Source organism: Leptonychotes weddellii, chromosome 4 (genome assembly GCF_054177405.1).
Source record: "Leptonychotes weddellii isolate Sample4059 chromosome 4, ASM5417740v2, whole genome shotgun sequence".
Classification (NCBI taxonomy): domain Eukaryota; kingdom Metazoa; phylum Chordata; class Mammalia; order Carnivora; family Phocidae; genus Leptonychotes; species Leptonychotes weddellii.
In genome coordinates this window covers 12,913,112-12,933,297 of record NC_138372.1, presented here as the reverse complement: position 1 = coordinate 12,933,297, position 20,186 = coordinate 12,913,112, and the positions used below count along the sequence as shown (strand labels likewise).

The 20,186-nt window shown below is 51.6% G+C and overlaps 2 protein-coding genes and 1 pseudogene across 12 annotated transcripts in view; 2 read left to right on the top strand and 1 right to left on the bottom strand.

Annotated features, from left to right (window-relative positions):
• The first annotated feature begins 19 nt into the window (after positions 1-19).
• On the top strand, positions 20-4,187 carry LOC102741661 (aflatoxin B1 aldehyde reductase member 2-like; annotated as a pseudogene). Its single transcript, XR_014144694.1, has 4 exons — positions 20-691; positions 945-1,044; positions 2,626-2,753; positions 3,536-4,187. The product of XR_014144694.1 is annotated as an aflatoxin B1 aldehyde reductase member 2-like (transcript).
• Positions 4,188-4,285: 98 nt separating this feature from the next.
• Positions 4,286-11,225, bottom strand: MRTO4 (MRT4 homolog, ribosome maturation factor). Of its 2 annotated transcripts, none has more exons than XM_031027172.2 (8): positions 11,071-11,225; positions 8,302-8,360; positions 7,006-7,109; positions 6,211-6,292; positions 5,962-6,029; positions 5,579-5,763; positions 5,102-5,178; positions 4,286-4,771 (listed from the first exon to the last, which is right to left on the bottom strand). In XM_031027172.2, exons 1-8 carry the CDS (start codon positions 11,096-11,098, stop codon positions 4,622-4,624), a joined length of 753 nt encoding a protein of 250 aa, XP_030883032.1. In that variant the 5' UTR covers positions 11,099-11,225; the 3' UTR covers positions 4,286-4,621. The 2 variants fall into 2 exon arrangements, with proteins under 2 accessions (XP_030883032.1, XP_006732520.1); XM_006732457.3 differs by having other exon boundaries at positions 5,579-5,730; positions 11,071-11,224.
• Positions 11,226-11,319: 94 nt separating this feature from the next.
• Positions 11,320-20,186, top strand: part of EMC1 (ER membrane protein complex subunit 1) — a 29,087-nt gene continuing 20,220 nt past the window's right edge. For 3 of the 9 annotated variants that reach the window (XM_081817605.1, XM_081817609.1, XM_081817607.1), the window contains exons 1-9: positions 11,322-11,492; positions 14,481-14,605; positions 15,284-15,349; positions 15,597-15,690; positions 16,853-16,981; positions 18,231-18,357; positions 18,912-19,061; positions 19,377-19,544; positions 20,043-20,114. In XM_081817605.1, the coding sequence (XP_081673731.1) occupies positions 11,395-11,492; positions 14,481-14,605; positions 15,284-15,349; positions 15,597-15,690; positions 16,853-16,981; positions 18,231-18,357; positions 18,912-19,061; positions 19,377-19,544; positions 20,043-20,114 (1,029 nt within the window). In that variant the 5' untranslated portion in view covers positions 11,322-11,394. Of the gene's footprint in view, positions 11,493-14,480; positions 14,606-15,283; positions 15,350-15,596; positions 15,691-16,852; positions 16,982-18,230; positions 18,358-18,911; positions 19,062-19,376; positions 19,545-20,042; positions 20,115-20,186 lie in introns of all 9 variants that reach the window. The other 6 variants (XM_081817606.1, XM_081817604.1, XM_081817611.1 and 3 more) reach the window with 4 other exon arrangements.

The window sequence follows — 20,186 nt, the reverse complement described above, 5'->3', positions numbered from 1 at the left end:
AGCTTGGCCAGCAGGCACCTGCTCGCTCTGGCCCTGGCTCCCCTTCCTACCTGAACGTGCTCCACAGGCCCTTCCTTCCTGCCCCCTGGCTGTGGGCGTGAGCCTGGACTGTTCTTCCCCTTCCCCCCGGTAGAAGTGCTCAGGCCTCACTTAGATGGCTCGTCCCCTGGAAGCCTTTCCCGATGCCCCAGAGGAGCCTGAGATCTCTGGCTCTACTTTGCTCCTCCTCATTCATTCAGCAAATGTTTGTCCTCCTACTTGGTGCCAGACACTGCTCACAGAACTTACTAGTGGACTATGATTGCTTCTTTTCTCGACTATACCTGTTGACGCTCTACCTTGCTATTAAATCTCCCAGGGCAGGGGCCTTGTCCTGTTGGTGTGTGGATGGAAATTCCATTTCCAGCCCATAGCTGGTGCTCAGAAACGTTGGCTGAATGAATGAAGTTTCCTTCCTACTCAGTATATGCTCTGATTGTTAAGGTCCTAGGATTGTTAGGGTCTGAACTGAGGGCTCTGCAAGGGAAGATTTGGGGTCCCTTCCTTTGATATGTGCACACCCTGCAGCCGGTCCTTCTACCCGCAGGGCATGTACAACGCTACCCCCCCCCCCCCCCGCAGGTAGAAACAGAGCTTTTCCCCTGCCTCAGGCACTTCGGATTGAGGTTCTACGCCTACAACCCTTTAGCTGGTACGGGCTGCTCTGGGGGCAGGCTCCCCCTGGGGTGGGAGGCCGTTCCTTGCCCTGTCTCTGCCTCTTCCTGACACAGTAGATGCCCGGCCCAGGCCCTGGAAATCGGAAAGGGGTTTGAAAATAGACTGGGCCATGTCTTCCATTCCTCCTGGGTCCCCCACCCTTCCCCCCGCGCCCCCCCCCCTCGCCAGTCCATAACAGCCTCTGGGAGCAGGGTGGGCCTGGGGCTCTGATGTCAGTCTCCCCGCAGGGGGCCTGCTGACGGGCAAGTATAAGTATGAGGACAAGGATGGGAAATAGCCTGTGTGCCGCTTCTTCAGGAATAAATGGGCTGAGATCTACAGGAATCGGTGAGCGGGGGATGGGCTGTGTCAGGGCAAGAGGTGGTATAGGTCCTCCTAGTCTGAAATAGGGGGTCTCTGGGGCTGCTTTCTGGGGGCCAGCACCTCCTCCTGGTCTCAGACTTAGGTCCCTGGAATCTCCAGGGCTTTACCAACATCCACACCCCAGATATTTTGTGTCTCTGGAGAGGGCTTAGGGGCCTGGATTGGGAATGTGGATCCCTGTGCCTTCTCAAAGCTCCACAACTCTTTCCTGGGAAGAGCTCACCCTCTGTGCACAGTGGGGGCGGGGGAGGGGGTACCCTTGGATCAGGACTCGGGAAACCTGGCCCTTCCCCTCAGGCAAAGGAATCTAAGCTTTGTAAACTCTTGGCAGTAATATTTTCTCAATGTCTACAGTTATAGTTACACAGCTGTTGGAATCAGCCTTCTTCCCTTACTTTTCCACTTTCTAAAATTTGGAAATGCTATCAAAGAAATACAGGCCCGTGGCTCAAAGCAACCCGTTGCCAGGTTGTACTCTTCAGAGGTGACGATTTAAACTCATGGCTCTTTCCCTCTGGCCTCTCCTGCGACCTCCCCCAAAGTGCACTTTATTGCTATTCCTTCATTTATCAACTTTATTTTTTAAAAAGTTTTATTTAAGTAATCCCACCCAACGTGGAGCTCGAACTCACAACCCCGAGATCCAGTCGCATGCTCTTCCAGCTGAGCCAGCCAGGCGCCCCTCCTTTATCAAATTTAGATGTCCTCCGTGGACTACTGGCAAGCTCCTAATCTATGTTTATAGAAGCCAAGTCCACGGTTAATTTCTGTGTGTAATTTATTTGCCTTTTTCCCCCCACCCTGGGAGGAGGGCAAGAAGGAAGTTTTGTGCAAGTCTCCATTGTTAGTCTTGTTGAAATGGCCAAGGACTTTTAAAGCAGGGGAGTGTCTATGGAGCGTCTAGTATTTGGGATTACCTCGTGCGCACTGCTGTGATTTCAGTCTTAATCCAGCCCCCGCCCACCCTTGCCCACCCCAGTTTCTGATCTTCCTGGCCTGGTGTCCAGGTTTAGGAACCAATGCCCCAAACAGTGTTCTCAAGATTTCTCACTGCCAGGGCCTGGGCTTCACCCTGGAGAATTGAGGCCTGATGGTTTTGACCTTGACCGTTCTTCATAGTTTACAAAGCATGCACCATCAGGTCCATTATCTCCTTTACATTTGGCACTGGCTGTAAGGGGCTGGCCTGGAGCGTTCGCTCTCCTCATGGAGCAGGTAAGAGAAGTGGAGGCAGGTGGCTTTAGCCAGGATTTGTCACGGGTCCAGTAACAGGAGGCACGCTAGCACCGTGTTGTGGCTGCTCCTGGGTCCCGAGGTGGGGCTTGGGTTGTTCACATCTAGTGAGCGATAAATGCAAACATTCCTACCCACTGCATCCCCTCGCCCCCCCCCACCGGACTGAAAAATGCCCAGGTGTGGGGCCCGAAATCCACCTGCATTCTCAGAGGATGCCAGCCCCTCGGGGTCTCAGGGACCGGGGTGGGACATCTGCCCTGGAGTGACCTCATGGCACTGACCGCTGTGCCCCCCTCCCCACCTGCCCAGCTTCTGGAAGGAGCACTTCGAGGCCATTGCCCTGGTGGAGAAGGCCCTGCAGGCCATTGTGTGGCGGCAGCGCCCCCCGCATGACCTCGGCTGCCCTCCAGTGGATGTACCACCACTCCCAGCTGCAGGTGAGCCGGCCGTCCCAGGGGGGCTGCTTTTTTCCGTGGTGGGGTGAGGGAGGACGTGGAAGAAGGGAGAGGGCTACACAATTACTTGATAGTTTGTGAGATGATTCCTTTTCTTCTGGTGTTTCTCCATGCGAATTCTCTTTGGGAAGTTTCATTAAGTGCCCCGTTAGGAACTCCACGGGCCCTATTAAGTGTGATTATTCCAACTTCACAGATGAAGTGATTTCAGAGGCGCTTAAGGCCCCACAGCTACACATGACTGGGCACGAGCATCCAGTGGACTCTGAAACTTACATCTCTAACCGTTAGCCTTTGTTCCGCCCCATGCCGCACGCTTGCAGAGGCGGGCCCTGTGCCTGGTGGGGTCACCCCCTCTGCTGTCCCCGGCTACCCTCACACCTTCCTCTGGCTTCAGCATGATCTACTGAGGGCTCCCCTTTCCTGAGCTCTTCAGGGCCAGGCCTGACACAAATACTTGACAAAATTTTAATTCCTGCAAAATAAAGGAAGTTTGAAGTTTGGGGATGTCAAGTGACTACCCCGGGTGTACCCCACTGCGGAGGGGCACAGGGGAGCGGCTCTGAACTCACGTCTGCCTGCTGGGGAGTCTGTAGAGGCCAGCCTTTCAAGCTGTTTGCAGGCTGTGTAAATTCTGGAAGAACGTAGGCTCTAAGTAGACATCAGAGCCCGGGTCTCGGCAGAGGCAGGGCGGGGAGGGAGGGTGTGCACCTGGAGCCACCATGGTGCATAATGTGTTCACATCTGGCGGTCTCCCCTTGCAGGGTGCCCACGGGGACGCCGTCATCCTGGGCATGTCCAGCGTGGAGCAGCTGACACAGAACTTGGCGGCGACCGAGGAAGGGCCCCTGGAGCCGGCCGTGGTGCAGGCCTTCGATCGAGCCTGGCACCTTCGATTGTCGCCCACGAATGTCCCAACTACTGCTAGGGCCAGTCCTGGCTTGAGGTGGCAGAGGGCCTCCATCTGTCACTTCTTTTGACAATCTCACCGTGGGCCTTAAATGGCTTTATTTGGCCTGTTCTTTCTCCACAGTGTCTGCTCACGAGCTGTTTATTTCCTCCATTCCCGCAATGCTCCCAGCTGCCTTCACGAGAGAAGGCTGTGCTGTGACCCACTCGGGCGTGTCCTGCTTGGACAGAGCGGGCGCTAGACCCGGCTGCCCAGCCGCTCTGCTGCCTGTCCTTCCCAAGGGCTTGCGGGGAGGGGGCAGGAGCGCAGGCTTCCCAGCCTCCCGTCCAGAATCCAGCCCGACCTCCGGACAGGGCGGCTGGAGGTGGCCCTCTCTCTGCTACGCACAAGAGAAAGGGCCATATGCCCTGAAGGTTTACCTACCATTAGAGTCACTCCCAAGAATAAAAGTCCCCAGGATGCTGTGTAACAGTTTTCATATCTGCTCTGGGTTTCAGCAGTGGCTTTACTCATCTTAGCGAAAGCATCCTGTAAGACCCCCGGCCCTGGCTCGGGCAGGGGATAGGACTGGGGGGGAGGAGGGAGAGAAAGAAAGGGGCAGGAAGGGTGGCCAGGGTTCCTTTATTCCTTGGCAAACCCCCATGTCCAGGAGGCGCAAAAGGGCCAGAGGAGAGAAGCCCCGGCTCTGGGGGTGGCTCTCACGTCCCCAGACGTAATGCGGGAGCCAGTGCTGGAAGCTGGCTCCAGGTAAACAAAGGAACCCAGAGAATCCAAATAAAAGTCCAAAGCCAAGGCCTTTTTTCTAGGAAAAGTCCTCTTTGCTGTCCAAAGGAGCCACCTTGCAGACAGTTTTATTCCTTATAGAAAAGCAGTCCATCCCTCTCGCCCTCCCTGCTGTTCAGCGAGTGGGGTGGTTCCCACAGTCCGTCCCCAGTATCTGTCAGCAGTCATCTTCCCCCTCTGATTCTTCTGCCGACTCGGATGCGCTCTCGGGCAAGTCATCTCCCATCTGCTGGAACCTTCCAGAATGTGCATCCCACATGTATTTGATGGTGACCTTGAATTCAGCCATCTCATACCCGAAAAGCTTCTGCAAGGGACGCATAAAGGGAACCAATGGTTAGGAGGAGCAAGGGTTGGGATGCCTGGGTGGCTCAGTTGGTTAGGCAGCTGCCTTTGGCTCAGGTCATGATCCCAGGGTCCTGGGACTGAGTCCCACATCGGGCTCCTTGCTCAGTGGGGAGCCTGCTTCTCCCTCTGCCTGCCACTCCCCCTGCTTATGCTTGCTTGCTCTGACAAATAAAATCTAAAAAAAAAAAAAGGGAGGAGCAAGGGTAACATGAAGCGGCCAGGGGCCCTGGTGCTACAGCCCGCTGACCGTGGCCAGGGTGGGGTGGGGTGGGGGGACAGACAGACTCACCAGCACACGGGCCTGCTCTGGGGTCAGCACGTCGCCCTCCTTGCACACCTCGTGGTCGGACAGCAGGGTCACCACACCTACAGAGAAAGGAACCCTACACGGTGACTTCGGCACAGAGGCCCATGCACAGCTCTCTGCCCACTGCCCAGAGCTGAGAGGGCGCTGGTTGGTCCCCTGTCCTTCCCACCCTCCCCAGCACACTCAGGCTAAACCTGCAAGTGCTCAGCTGCCCAGGAGGGACTGTGGGGGGATGACGGCCCCCTCACGTCCCTTAACTGCTGTGTTCTGGCTGTGAATTACTATCCACTCTTGCCCCGACCAAGAGGTGGTCACTCAGTCCCATTTTCACCTGAGGAAATGGAGACTGGCAGAAATGAGCTGCTCAGCCACAGAGGCCAGAGGGGGTCTATCAGGTTTGGGAGCTTGTGTTCCCGGCAGCTAAGCTGTGACCTTTCAGCTCCAGGGGTTTCCCCATACCTCTCTTGAGGGCAGTGGGAAGGCCCAGCTGCCTCAGCTGTGGCTCCATGGAGTGGGGGAACTGCTCCAGGGGCCCAGGGTCCAGGGTCACAGTGAAAGTCGCTTTGTTTCCGGCTCGAGCGAAGTCCATTTCCGTGTATTTCGTAAACCACCTCAGGAAAAGACAAGTGGTGGTGGTGGGGTTCCTGAATGGCCCACCAGCCGGGCATGAAGTCAGGCTCCCCTGGCCTCCCCTCCCTGCCCACATTTGCTGCAGACCGCTTGGTGCTGCAGAGAACGAGGACTCAGGAGCAGTGTTCCAGGAACCAGTTTTTACTTGCTATCTCCGTACTGTACGAAGTACCCAGATTATTCCTTCCCTGTTAGTCCTCAAAAACACTTACTCATTCACTTCCTCCTTGGTGCGGTTGGTGAAAAGGAGACCGACCTCACCCCTCAACTTCTTGCTGACCTACAGAACAAAAGTGGGGTCGGCCCAGTCCCATTAGACATCTGGCAATATCTGCAGATGTTTTTGGTTGACACAGCTAGGGGGGGCACTACTCTGGGTCTGCAGGTTAAAGGAGAACCGAGCTTTAAGCCAGGCCTTGATCTGCCCGATCCTTCCACAGGCCAGAAGGCCAGAAACTCACTTGATGCAGGTTGTCTTTGTACTCGTCAGCTGGGCTTCGACCCAAGGCCACCATCATCACCTTGTTTTTGCCAAAGAACATCCTAGAGAGAAAAAGGGGTCCGTGAAGGAAGGGCCCCCTCCACCGTCCCCCAGTTAAGGTGTAAACCTGCTCTAGTCCCCAGGAGCCCAAACTCAGGCCCAGGCTGCTGGGCCGCAGGAGGCTTGGCCAGAGGCTCCTACTTCTTCTGTGCAGCCCTGCCGGCTCTCTGTCCACAGCCAAGGACCCCCTTCATTTTTTCCTGCCTACAGACCTCAAACATCCACAGTATTTTGTCTACTGGCCCACTGTGGGTGTTATGTGATCCCCTAGACCCCCAATCTGGATGTATGGAAGAGGCACATTCACTGGTCTGAGGCAGACCAGAGTCATCACTCGTACCATCACAGATCCAGCCCAAGGACGGGTACCCGCCATATGGCTCACGCAGCCTGCTCTCGGGTCACCGTGTGCATCTTGGAGTATACACCGACATTCTAAAACTGATGGGATGTTCCTAAAAGGACCAGATCCCAGGAGTTAAGGGAGCCCCTTCTCGTGAGGGATCACTGCTCAAACATTCCCTGACCAACTACCCAGTCCTGCCCAAGGAGCTCAATGCAAGACCAGTTTTAAGTTAAAAAGTGCCTCTGGAGAACGTGAAGCTTTGTCCTCAGTAAGGTGGTATCTGTGTGACCCAGATACCCAAGGGTCAATAACTGCCCCTGTGCTTTGAGAGCATCCTTGCTTCTTCTCTACACAGAAAGGTCTTCTTACCGGCTGTGCTTCCAGGCGTTCCGGATGTCCTTCAGCTTGCTGTTCCTCATGTTGGCCACGGAGAAGATGAAAAGGTACTTGTACGTATCCACACATTTTCGAAGCTATGGGACAATTCAGTGGGGTTCTGGAGTTCAAGGGGCAGCATGGGTTGGGCCTCAGATGGGGAAGAATCTGGTCTAGGTCCCTAACAACCATGGAAGTTTAGAGCTGGAGGCGTCTAGTTGTTTCCTCCTTACTTCCGTTACTGAAGCCAAGATCACGGACTACAGGGGCTCCCCTGAGGCAAAGTAGGTGTGCTCTCAAAGTGCAGGTAAGCTGAGATCCCATGGTCTCCCAGCTTTCTGACTTATCTGTGCCCGGCGTGGAATGGATTGCTTTGCTCTGCTCATTAACTGACAACCCAGAAACACTTAGCTACGCTTGGAAGCTCCTGCTAAATGGAAATATATAAAGCCTCACTCTTTACTCACAACGGGAGGTGGCTCATCGGCCCTGCTGTGCCCACATTGCTGATCGCTTTCTTAAGGAAAAGGAATAATTGTGCTGGAGGAGACTCTCCTCTCACCCAGCCTGTGGCCTGCAGCAGTGTAGACAGTAGGCTGGCGCATTTACTCACATCTGATAACCCCATAGATTTTTTTTTTTTTTTAAAGATTTTATTTATTTATGAGAGAGAGAGAGCATATGAGAGGGGGGAGGGTCAGAGGGAGAAGCAGACTCCCTGCCGAGCAGGGAGCCCGATGCGGGACTCGATCCGGAGACTCCAGGATCATGACCTGAGCCGAAGGCAGTCGCTTAACCGCCTGAGCCACCCAGGCGCCCCCCCATAGATTTTTTTTTAAAGTTACTTTATGTGGGACTTGAACTCATGACCCTGAGACCAAGAGTCGCATGCTCTACCAAATGAGCCAGCTGGGCGCCCAGTGTAACTCCACAGCTGACATTGGGCAGGCTACCAAATCTCTCTAAGTTTCCGTTAGCTAGCTGCAAAACAGCGCTAACTCCTCCCAGGTACGCTGTGAAGATGGAGTGGAACAGCACGCGGAGTACTTAGTGCGGTGCAAAGTGCAGAGTAAGAGCTCGGTCAAAGCTGGAAATCATTACTATGGGAGTTTTTATTGGTGCTGCTGCTGGAGGAAAAAGGACAGAACCAGCACCTCATGGTGGTGTTTTTCTCTCCCCACCCCCTTTTTTTTTAAAAAAAAAAACAAAACAATGTTTCCCTGCCAGCCCTCTAGCCACCTTTATAAACCAAATACAAGGTCTGGAACAATAAAAAGAATGAGCTCTTACCTCTTCTATCAGGTTCTGTTTCAGTTCTAAGCCTTTCTTGGCAGTTTTGGTTAAGGAAACTAATAAAAGAAGAGAGAGAGAGGTGATAAGAGACGAATCCAGAGGCCCTGCAGACTCATTTCCATCTTCCCTTTGGCAGCTCAGCTGGACCAAAAGCCAGGGTGAGGAAAGGCAAGGCTATGTGTTCCCAGGGTCCTAAGAGTACCTACTCTAGTGTTCCTGAGCCTGGACATCCCCTGACATATCTCCTATTACTTAGACAAACCAGATGTTCCTGCATCCCTCTTAGTTCAGCTAAACTAAGAATCTGTACTGCAGTGTGGGGGCAGGGCTTGCTCCTGTTACTGGAGTGCTTTCAGTGGCTGGCTCAGGCGGGTCCCTTTCTGCTCTCTGCCATGGTGCACAGAGAAAATCTTTGGTGGCATCTGCTGGGGAACAATGAATCTGGGGACTCTGTCTCCTCTGCTCCATCTTGTTCTGCAGTTTGGACTCATGGATAAAGCACTGCCTCTCTGGGGAGGGCAAGCACCTCTGCCCAAGAGCTGGGGCTCAATTTCCTCTTATCCAGAAGGGTATGGCATTTGCCAGATCTCACCAGGGCTCCCTCTACAGAACCCAATCATTCCACAAACACTTAACAGAGCATCAAATGCAAAGCTAAGGGTACCCCCCGTAATGGGGCAATTTTTATTCATCCTGCCTGGCATATACGTGGAACAATAATCTCACTGGTCAGGGTAAGGGCAGCACAGGAGAGTAAACACAATGCCCTTGTCCATTTCTCACCACTTCCACTGCTACAACCGTGGACCAAACCAGCGCTACCCTCTCTTGGATTACTGTTGGTCTCGCTCCTTCCAACTTTGCCTTCTCTCCCCACTTTCCCCAGTCTATTATCAATAAGGCAACTAGGGTGATTTTTTTAAAGCTTTTTTAGAGAGGGAGAGGTGGGGGGAGGAGCAGATGGAAAGGGAGAGAGAATCTTTTTTTTTTTTAAAGATTTTATTTATCTATTTGACAGAGAGAGGGAACACAAGCAGGGGGAGTGGGAAAGGGAGAAGCAGGCTCCCCGCCAAGTAAGGAGCCCGATGCGGGGCTCAATCCCAGGACCCTGGGACCATGACCTGAGCAGAAGGCAGATGCTTAACAACTGAGCCACCCAGGCGCCCCTGGAAGAGAATCTTAAGCAGGCTCCACCCCCAGCACAGAACCTGAAGTGGGGCTCGATCCCACCACCCTGAGATCATGACCTGAACCAAAACCAAGAGTCTGACGCTCAACCGACTGAGCCATCAAGGTGCCCCTAGGGTGATCTTTTAAAATTTAAACCATGTCAGGGTCCCTGGGGGGCTCAGTCAGTTAAGTGTCTGACTTTGGCTCAGGTCATGATCTCAGGGTCCTGGGATTGAGCCCTGTGTTGGGCTCCCTGCTCAGCAGAGTCTGCTTGTCCCTCTCCCTCTGCTCCTCCCCACGCTCGTGTTCCGTCTGTCTCTCAAATAAATAAAATCCTTAAAAAAAAAAAAAAGTAAACAATATCCATCTCTGCTCAAGCTACCCAGTGGGTAGCACCTGGGTGTGAAAGCCAATTCCTTGGGAAGGTTTATAATGCCCAACCTACTCCCTCTTCTTTGTGTACTCTGCTCCAGCCACACTGGCCTCTTGCCCCAGAACACATCAAACGTGCTCTCAATACAGTCCCTTTGCACTTTATCTTCCCTCTCCTTGGAACACTATGCTCTGGGGTAACTCCGTGGATGGCTCACTTCCTTTCTTTAGGTTTCTGCCTATTTGTCAGCTCATCAGAGACCTTTTCTGGTTGCACTAAACGAAATAACATCACTTTTTTTTTTTAATTTTTTTTTTTTTTTAAAGATTTTACTTATTTGAGACAGAATGAGAGAGAGAGAGAGCACATGAGAGGGGGGAGGGTCAGAGGGAGAAGCAGGCTCCCTGCCGAGCAGGGAGCCCGATGCGGGACTCGATCCAGGGACTCCAGGATCATGACCTGAGCCGAAGGCAGTCGCTTAACCAACTGAGCCACCCAGGCGCCCCGAAATAACATCACTTCTTTATCTCACTTTTAGTCCGTGAGACTCATCACGACCTGACTTGATTCGACTTTTGGTGTTTTGGGGAGGATATATTTCCTATGACTAAAACTTTAAGCTCAGTGAGGACTCTAGGCTTTCCTTACTGTAACTGCTGTATCCGCCCAACGCCTACACTGCCAGGCCCCTAAGTACCTGTTTCAGCCTGGGTGAAAGAGACTACCACATAGTAGTCAGGAATGGTCTCTCAGGAGGTGCTTTATGAACTGACAACTGAAACAGACCAAACCACATGAAGATCTAAGCATAAGCATGCCACGCAGAAGCAACTACAAGCAAAAGGGCCAGAGCCGGGACTAAACCTTCCTAAAGGAAAGACGGCCAGGGTGGTGGGAGCGCAGAGAGCTAAGGGAGAAGGGCTGAAGTGGGAAAAGTGGGTCAAGGCGAGATCGGGCGCAGCCCAGGTGCTCAAAAGCTGTTTTCCGGCCTAGTAAGCCTTGGAAGGGCACCCAAGGACCGGCAGTCTCCGCTCCCCTGACCCGACCAGGCTCCAACCCCCTCCGGTGCGCCAGCGGCCACGAAGCCCTATCGCAGTTTCAAGAGAGCCGGCGGAGTTCCTCGCGCACGCCCCGACGTCCCACTCGGTGCCCCTCAAGCCCCCACCGCAGCCGGCACCCTGCCGGCGGAGCTGCCCATCGGGTCTCGAAGGCCCCTCGCTCACCTTTCTTGTCGCGCTTGGATTTGGGCATCGCGCTGCAGCCACATGCGGCGGAAGGCGGTGCTGCCTGCTAGGACCCCGGCGGCGCGGGGGCCTATGGGACGGCCCTCGGGGGCTGCCCCCACGCGTGCCTGACCCAATCCGCGCCGCAGCCCGCCTGTCCCCGCCCGGCTGTCTCCAGGGCGACTTCCCGCGCGCCCGGGGGCCTCCGAGCCCTGAGTGCCTCGGCGAGGGCTTCGCAGGAGGTCCCAACTCTATGGTCTGCGGAGGCGGAGCCTGCGGTCGGGTGCCTGACGGGCCGGCGGCGGGCCTACCCAGGCTCCTATCATGGCGGCGGTGGTCGCGGTTCTCCGGCTCTGGCTCTGGGCTGCCCTGCTTGTCCTTGCGGCCGCGGTCTACGAAGACCAAGTGGGCAAGTTTGATTGGTACGTGCGTGTGGGGCCTGTTCGGGAAGTGTATGGCTATTTTGTCAGTACCAGCCTTGTGCCTGCTACAAGGAGGACGGGGTTACAGGCAGCAGGACTGGCTGCAGAACTTGTGGGGCCCAGTGCAAAATGAAAATGTGGGACCCCCCCCCCCCGTTCAAAAGTTAAAGAGGTTTAAGATGGCCACAACAGAGCATTAAACGGAGCGTCAGGGGCGCTTTTAAGCCAGTCTCTGTGTGACAGGTTGCAGGTTCGTGAAACGGGCCCTGACGTTCAAGCATGCTTGGGGTTCTGGTCAGAGGTCACCGTTCCTTCCTCCCCGTCAGGCCCTGTTTCTATGACTGTCAGGTTTCTGATCTACTGGGTGTCGGGGGTCGACAGCCCCTCAGTGAACTCTCATTCTTCCTCGAATTGGCATCTCTTGGGTATGTGAACAGGGGCTTGGGTCTTACTACGAATCCTAAACCGAGTGCCCTTTCTCCTCTCTTTCAGCCCAACCTGGTCCTGGGCTCAGAACAGGGCCAGCAAGTCTCACATCAGCTGGAGGTGCCATTCATAGAGATGCCATTTACTCATTCACTTACTCAGTTTTCCCTCCCTCCCGCCCCCTTCCTTAAGGCCCAGCAATTAAGGTGTACTTTTGTTGGAGACTAAATTTTGGCACTTAAGGGTTGTGTGACTTGAGAAAGTGACTTATCTGCTCTGTGCCAAGGTTTCTTTATCTGTAAAATGGGCTTATTCATAGTTCATTATTACCTACAGTAGTTGTAAGGATGAATGAGATCATTCTTTTAAGTTAGCACAATGCCTGGCTCATTGAGTACAGTTAGCGTTATGCATTGTTATTTCTATTCAGAGAACAGTTTATTCTTCAGAGCCTAGCTCAGATACCTCCTCCTCTGTGAAGTCTTTTCTGTATCAGATACATTGATTCCCGTATTTGTTGCTTGCCTGTAATATGCCAACAATTGTTCTAGGTGCTGTGGATAGAGAGATAAGAAGGAGCTCAGTCTGGTGGGGCAGTTGTGTATGTATGACAGTGGGATAAATGCAACATAAGTCGTATTTTTAATGATGTGGGCAAATGCTCACAATGTAATGTGCATATTACCCATATATAGCGTATATGTTAATGTTGTATGATTCCAACTTAGTGGAATACTAGATATATATAATTCACAAATAGAAAAGTAAACAGGAGGAAATATCCTGAAACATTAAAAAGTTTATGGTGGTGGCATTTAGGCATTTTAAATCTTTAAAAATACTTTTATGTATTTTTCACATTTTCTACAATGAGCAGACATTACTTTAATTCTTCTTCTTTTTTTCTTTTTTCTTTTTTAGAGAAAGAGCATGAGCGGGAAAGAGGCAAAGGGAGAGGAAGAGAGAGAGAGAGTCCTAAGCAGACTCCATGCTCAGTGATACAGGGCTTGATCTCACGACCCTGAGATCATGACCTGAGCCGAAATCAAGAGTGGGACGCTTAATTGAGGCACCTAAGCGCCCCGAGCAGGCATTACTTTTACAGTCCAGATAAAATATAACAATATTTTATTTATTTATTTTTTTTATTTTTTTAAAGATTTTATTTATTTATTCATGAGAGACAGAGAGAGAGAGAGAGGCAGAGGGAGAAGCAGGCTCCCAAGGAGCAGGGAGCCCGATGTGGGACTCGATCCCAGGACCCTGGGATCATGACCTGAGCCGAAGGCAGACGCTCAACCATCTGAGCCACCCAGACGCCCAAAATATAACAATATTTTAAAAGAGAGCATGGGAATTAGAATCAGAAGGTCTTAGTCTTTTGTTTTATTTCTGACTGTAATTACTTGACCCGAACAGACCTTAGTTTACTTATCTGTAAAATGAGAGTAATAATTTTTCCTTTTAAAATAAAGTAATAACGCTTATCCTATACATTTCATAGAGCGTTAAATGGATATAGCGAGAATTAAGTATGTGAAAATACAGATAGAAATTGTCAAACATCCTCTAAGCCTGTGTCTCTGCTCTCTGCTTAGTTTCTTTCCTTTTTTTTAATCAGACCAAACAACATCACAAGAGAAATTTCATATAGATGCCACGTGTGTTTAGTTTGCCAGAGATGAGAGTACTTTTTCCTTAACAGCAGTGTGCAAGCACCTCCTGTGTACTTGGTAGTGTGACATTCAAAGCTAATTATATTCCCTTTATGCTTAGAGAAGCGTGTTGAAAGTGATGGGATATGTTCCAAGGAAAGTATGAGTAATGAATCAAGTGGATCCTGAACATGGAGTGGGCTCGAAAAGGCTGTAGAAAACAGAAGCCTGACCCAATCTGTTTCTGTAGAAACAGAAACCCAACCCAGTTTCGATGGAAAATTTGCATGATTTTTTTCTTCAGGGGTCAGTGAAAATAGAAGGGCAAGTTGGATTGTATGCTTGTGGACAACAGGCTTTGTGTCTCTTCCCTCGTGTAATAGTCCCACTATTAATGAATACAGAGAGGACTAATGTTTGTTCCAGTAGGATTTAGGCCAGGTGTTCTTTTGGGTGGCACTTGAGATAATATGTGCTTGCATTTAGAAGTAAGGCTTGTGGGGGCACCTGGGTGGCTCCACTGGTTAAGCATCTGCCTTTGGCTCAGGTCATGATACCAGGGTCCTGGGATTGAGCCCTGCGTTGGGCTCTGCACTCAGCATGGAGTCTGCTTGTCCCTCTCCCTCTCCCCCTCCCCCTGCTCGCTCTCTCTGTCTTTCTCTTTCTCTCTCAAATAAATAAATAAAATCTTAAAAAAAAAAAAAGAAGTAAGACTTGTGCTGCTTATCTCTTAGGGTGTATCCTCTCTTCTTATTCCCTTGGCTTCTGACTCCGTTGCATAGAAATCTTGCTTTTGGTCAGATCTCATTAACGGACATTCCTCACATGTCCTAAGATAGGTCTTTTCCCACAGCATTTTGTGCAGGCATGATTTTGGCCCCTCACATTTCTCTGTCCTCTTCCTTAGGAGACAGCAGTATGTTGGGAAGCTCAAGTTTGCCTCCTTGGAATTTTCCCCTGGATCCAAGAAGTTGGTTGTGGCCACAGAGAAGAATGTGATTGCAGCATTAAATTCTCGAACTGGGGAGATATGTGAGTGACCTGCATAGGCCGGTTAGCTTGGGATAGAATGGCTGACCATAGTGAATCCAGAATGGCCCATGGCTTTTGTAGTCTTCCTGGCTGCTTCCCAAGTAAGGGACATGTTGCCGAAAGATGCATCTCTTACTGGATTCTGATACTTGTTTTTCAGTTGTGTTGTTTTTGAATATCAACTATTTTCCTATAACTGGCCTTTTTTTTTAGCCCCTCAGCCTGAGTCCAAAGAGTTCTTAAGATATTATTTCAAAATATTTTTCTATTTCTCTTTTCTACTCTGCAGTAAAGATTTGGATGCCCCCCCTTAAATTACTTATGCTGCTTTTATGGATGTTTTTAGGCACGAAATTATGGAAATATAATTTACGATCACTATTTTTCTTGTGAATCATAGAGATTCTGTTAGTTTTGTCATTCATTTATAAGTTTGGGGTGGTAGAGGGTATAGGAAGTGAGGAGACTTCAGATTGGGACAGGAGTGGCTCCTCTCAAACATTCCTCCCCTCGTTACCCAGTGAGTATGAAGGGATCATTGCCAGTTAGGTGTAATCCTTCTCTTCCTCGAAATAAAATTAGATACCGCAGTGCAAAGACCTCTTTGATTCTCTCCTACCTGTCTTCTTGGGTGCCTCTCTCCAGTTTATAGTAATGTCTGACTCTCGTGTCTCTCAGTGTGGCGCCATGTTGACAAGGGCACGGCAGAAGGGGCTGTGGATGCCATGCTGCTCTACGGACAAGGTAAGCAAAGTCCTGCTTGGTCTCTATCGTGGTGTTGGCTCCATCTCCCCATTCCTCGGTTCCTTCCTTTGTACCGGGTCTGCTAGGGAAAGCAGAAGGGGTGTTCCCAAAAGAAAAGGACAGGTATTTCAAATAACTTCTGTTTGCATCCATACCTCAGATGTGCGGCCATTGCTCCCAGACCATCAGAGGAGGCCACAGAGCACCAGTTGGGGAGGTGACTTCACCATGGTCTTTTCTCTTCCAGATGCAATCACTGTGTCCAATGGAGGACGGATCATGCGTTCCTGGGAGACTAACATTGGGGGCCTGAACTGGGAGATTACCTTGGACAGTGGCAGGTAGAGGGCAAGAAGCTGTATTTCATCTAGGCTTGGCTCGAGGCTTTGCTAGAACACAGGTCTGCGTGGACAGCAATTCAGGATCTTAAGTTTTGTTTTGTTTCTTTTTAAGATTTTATTTATTTATTTGAGATAGAGAATGAGAGACAGAGAGCATGAGAGGGAGGAGGGTCAGAGGGAGAAGCAGACTCCCAGCAATTCAGGATCTTTTGACATTTTTTTTGCACGGGCCACTGAAGAGCCAAAGAACATCAAACACCCCACGTTTTGATGCTGAGGCCACGGAACACGTGGTTACTCTGCCAGTGTTTATTGAGCACCTGTTAGGTGCAGAGCTCTGTGCTAGGTGCAATATTTATCCTTGCCCTTGAATGCTGCTCCTAATCGTACCGTGACGTGAGAACTCTGAATGTCCTAGGTATAGGAGTGTAATATAAACCTTTCAGTGTTTTACTTTTATGTTGAGAGAACAGCTTGGGCTGCTGCTACGTCTTTGCTGGGGTTGTTTCAATTATAGGGTCGTTGCAATGGGGTACACCTTTTTTTTTTTTTAAAGATTATTTATTTGAGAGAGCGAGAATGAGAGAGAGAGAGAGTACATGAGAGGGGGAGGGTCAGAGGGAGAAACAGGCTCCTCGCTGAGCAGGGAGCCCGATGCGGGACTCGATCCTGGGACTCCGGGATCATGACCTGAGCCGAAGGCAGTCGCTTAACCAACTGAGCCACCCAGGCGCCCTGGGGTACACCTCTTCTGATAGTAATTTATAACACTTGGCGCGCCCCCACGCAGTGGGAACCCACATGTGACCATGAGAAGGTTTCTGTCATCAAGAAACACATGGTCAGCTGGGGGAGGCAGGCATGTAGGCTGTAATGACAGCACGGGGTGAAGGATGCCATGGTGGAGGGACAGCCTGCCCGCTGGGAAGTCCTAGGGTAAGGAGGGGCTTCACGGGGCTTCAGGGAGGCAGTAGAGCGGAGTGGTAGAAAGCGCAGCCTCCCAGGTCAGCTCACCAGAAGCGGAGCCGGTATGAGGATCCTGATGCGTTTGACCCCAAGGCCTGTTTTCTTACCTAGCAAGCTACAGTGGTGGTGTTCCAGATTGCTCTGCTCTGAGACCCTGGAGGTGCCGGGCAGTGCTTACCCCTGCACCTGTGCTCAGTTTCCAGGCACTTGGGCTGGTAGGCCTGCAGGAATCAGTGAGGTACATTGCAGTCCTGAAGAAGACTACTCTTGCCCTGCATCATCTCTCCAGTGGGCACCTCAAGTGGGTGGAACATCTCCCCGAAAGGTAAGGCCACCTTCCCACCGAGTGATGGCTGCCTTGTCCTGCTCTCTACAAGCTCCTGTTTCTCCCTGAGGGTTGAAGTGTTTGTTCTGACTCAGGCTCTCCTAATGTTGGCATCGTGTGTTGGGCTCACTAGATGTAGGCTGGCACTCAAAGGCTGTGCTCCTTCTGGCATTTCCTTTGCAGTGAGGAGAAAATTCTCAAACTGGGCACTAGAGACAGTCCAGCAAGGGGAATGGCTCCTTGCTTACGGTCATAGCACTCTGGGCTTTCTGACTTCCAGTTCAAGTCCGACTGAGCCTTTCATTCTGTTATGAATCAGAACAACTCAAGAAGAGCCCAGGGTAGGGGCGCCTGGGTGGCTCAGTCGTTAAGCGTCTGCCTTCGGCTCAGGTCATGATCCCAGGGTCCTGGGATCGAGCCCCGCATCGGGTTCCCTGCTCCGCGGGAAGCCTGCTTCTCCCTCTCCCACTCCCGCTGCTTGTGTTCCTTCTCTCGCTGTATCTCTGTCAAATAAATAAAAAATCTTTAAAAAAAAAAAAAGAAGAGCCCAGGGTAGGGACTGAGGGAGGTTTGAGATGGTTTCCAGAGGTCCTATTTGTGGAAAGCATTGACGCTGGGAAGGATCAGGATAGAGGGAGGAAAGGAAGAGATTTGCTCAGACCTGTGGCCATTTTCAGGGTGTAAAAACTCAAATTTGAATGTGGCCAAGTGCGTAGCACCCCCGAGCAAAGCAGGCCCAGTGGGGATTGCTGGCAGCTGCAGTGTGCCTGGCTTACCTCCAGGGGGCAGCCGTACTTAGCCAATTGGCGCCCTATAGGTATGCCTAGCGGTGTCTCTCCTACTTTTTTTTTTTTAAAGATTTTATTTATTTATTTGACAGAGAGAGACACAGCGAGAGAGGGAACACAAGCAGGGGGAGTGGGAGAGGGAGAAGCAGGCTTCCCGCTGAGCAGGGAACCGGACGTGGGGCTCGATCCCAGGACCCTGGGATCATGACCTGAGTCGAAGGCAGACGCTTAACGACTGAGCCACCCAGGCGCCCCGCCTCTCCTACTTTTTAAGGAGAGCTAGAAATCTGATTTTTACATGTAAAGTCTCAGTTCTAAATGTTGATGACTATTAAAAAAACAAAACAAAACTGGGAGCTAAGCAAATCCTACTTGGGGACTGCTAGGTTGTGACTAGAGGACCCCTGAGGGTGGGCCTGTGGCTGAAGCTGTTGCTCCTTGCTTTTTTTCCCCTCTCTTAGTGACAGCATCCATTACCAGATGATGTATTCCTACGGGTCTGGGGTGGTGTGGGCCCTCGGAGTTGTTCCCTTCAGCCACGTGAACATCGTCAAGTTTAATGTGGAAGATGGAGAGATTGTTCAGCAGGTACGGCCAGGCGTCTGGCTTGAGGAGCCTTGCAGATTGTGGAGGGGAATAGATGGAGCCCTTCTTTGCCTCGGGGAACCAGGGAACTTGGCAGATGCGAAAGCCATCCATGGTCCCTCATTCTGATCACTTGGAAGCTGCTTTCTCCTCCTGGAGCATTTGTTTAAAGCCCTCACATTCATGCATGGTGCTCCCCTGCGGTGGCTGGAAAACTATGTAGGTTTTTTTCATTGCCTGCGAGTTTCTTAGGAGGTAATACTCTGAAATAGTGATAGGAAACCACGTATGTCAAACACGGGAGAGAAACGGTGGTCTGAAGTATTGGGTCTTAAAAATGACCTGGTATATTTTTCCAGTGACCAGAAAGGAAACCCTGATTTTCCTTAGTTTTGGAGCTCTCAAGAAGTTGGGAGGGATGGGAGGAAGTCCTTTGGAACCAGCCGTGAAGAACCTTCGAGCTTAGCCCCTGTGAGATTGGTGGGGACCTTGCTGATGAGCAGGGAGGAAGATGTAAACATTCTCACAAACCTCCTGCTACGATGTCTTTCCTGTAGGTCAGGGTGTCAACCCCCTGGCTTCAGAGTCTCACTGGAGCCTGTGGTGTGGTGGATGAGGCTGTCCTGGTGTGCCCTGACCCGAGCTCACGGTCCCTCCAGACCTTGGCCCTGGAGACGGAGTGGGAGTTGAGACAGATCCCACTGCAGGTGAGAGGTAGTGTTGCTGCTCCCCGGCCCAAGGCCTTGCCTTTGTTGCTTAGAAAAGTCTTTCTCCCAGTGACATTGCTTCCTTCCTGAGCCTTGGCAGTTGTTGGGAGAAGGTTAGGCTTCTGGCTGAACTGGTGTAGGGGAAATGGACCTTCTTTCTCTTTAGGGAGCCTGGATGGGGGCTTCTGGAGCCACATGCCAAGGCCTAGTTACTTTCACTGGCAAAGTGGGGCCGAGGAAGGAGGCCTGGGACGGATTAGTGGATCAGTGACTTGCCCGAATGTAGCCCTAATCCTCTTTCTTCTTGCCCTTCAGTCTCTTGACTTAGAATTTGCAGGTGGATTCCAGCCCCGGGTCCTGCCCACACAGCCCAACCCAGTGGATCCTTCTCGGGCCCAGTTCTTCCTGCAGTTGTCCCCGAGCCACTATGCTCTGCTGCAGTACCATCACGGAGTCCTGAGTCTGCTCAAAACCTTCCCACAGGTAACCGCAGGCAGCATGGTGCTAGGATTCGGGAGGATCTAGCCAAGATGTGGTACTGGAAAGCCCTGCCTCTGAATCTGTAGGTGTTTGCTCTGGATCCAGACACCTCGCTGTGTGTGGTTTGAGAAGGGTTCGCTTTTGAGCAGAAACGGAATACCTTTTCTTCTGAGAGTCACAAAGTATCTTTAGAGTAAAAGTGGCGCCTTCTCTGAGTCCACGGAGAGTGGGGATGTTAATTCAAGCTTCCCTATGGATACTAAGAACAGTATGAGATTGAGGGCCAGTGTGTGCCTGTGTTGGAGGTAGGGGAAAGGCCTGTTTTCAGCTATAGATGCCCTTGGGGCCTCCCTCTGTTCTCAGGTGCCCTGGCTGCTGTGCTTCCAAGTCAGGAGCACTTTCAGCTCCAAGGCCGAGGGACCTCCCTGTAGAGATGCTCCTCTGTGAGGCCGCTGGCTGGTATAGCCCCATTTAGGAACTGACACTTTGCTTTATTCCTAGGCTGCCCTCGTGAGCTTTGCCACCACTGGGGAGAAGACAGTGGCTGCAGTCGTGACTTGTCGCAGTGAAATGGTGAGTACCGAGAGTAACAGCTAGCGCTTGGGGGTTCTCCTTCCTTATGTCTCCCAGGAGCCCTGAGAACTA

What these genes read in the sequence shown, in the direction of transcription:
- MRTO4 (XM_031027172.2), bottom strand. Translation starts at nt 11,098, where the DNA reads ATGCCCAAATCCAAGCGCGACAAGAAAG. An exon ending in AACAGAACCTGATAGAAGAG is followed by an intron (nt 7,110 to 8,301) that starts GTAAGAGCTCAT and finishes ATTGTCCCATAG; the next exon opens with CTTCGAAAATGTGTGGATAC. An exon ending in AACGCCTGGAAGCACAGCCG is followed by an intron (nt 6,293 to 7,005) that starts GTAAGAAGACCT and finishes TTTTCTCTCTAG; the next exon opens with GATGTTCTTTGGCAAAAACA.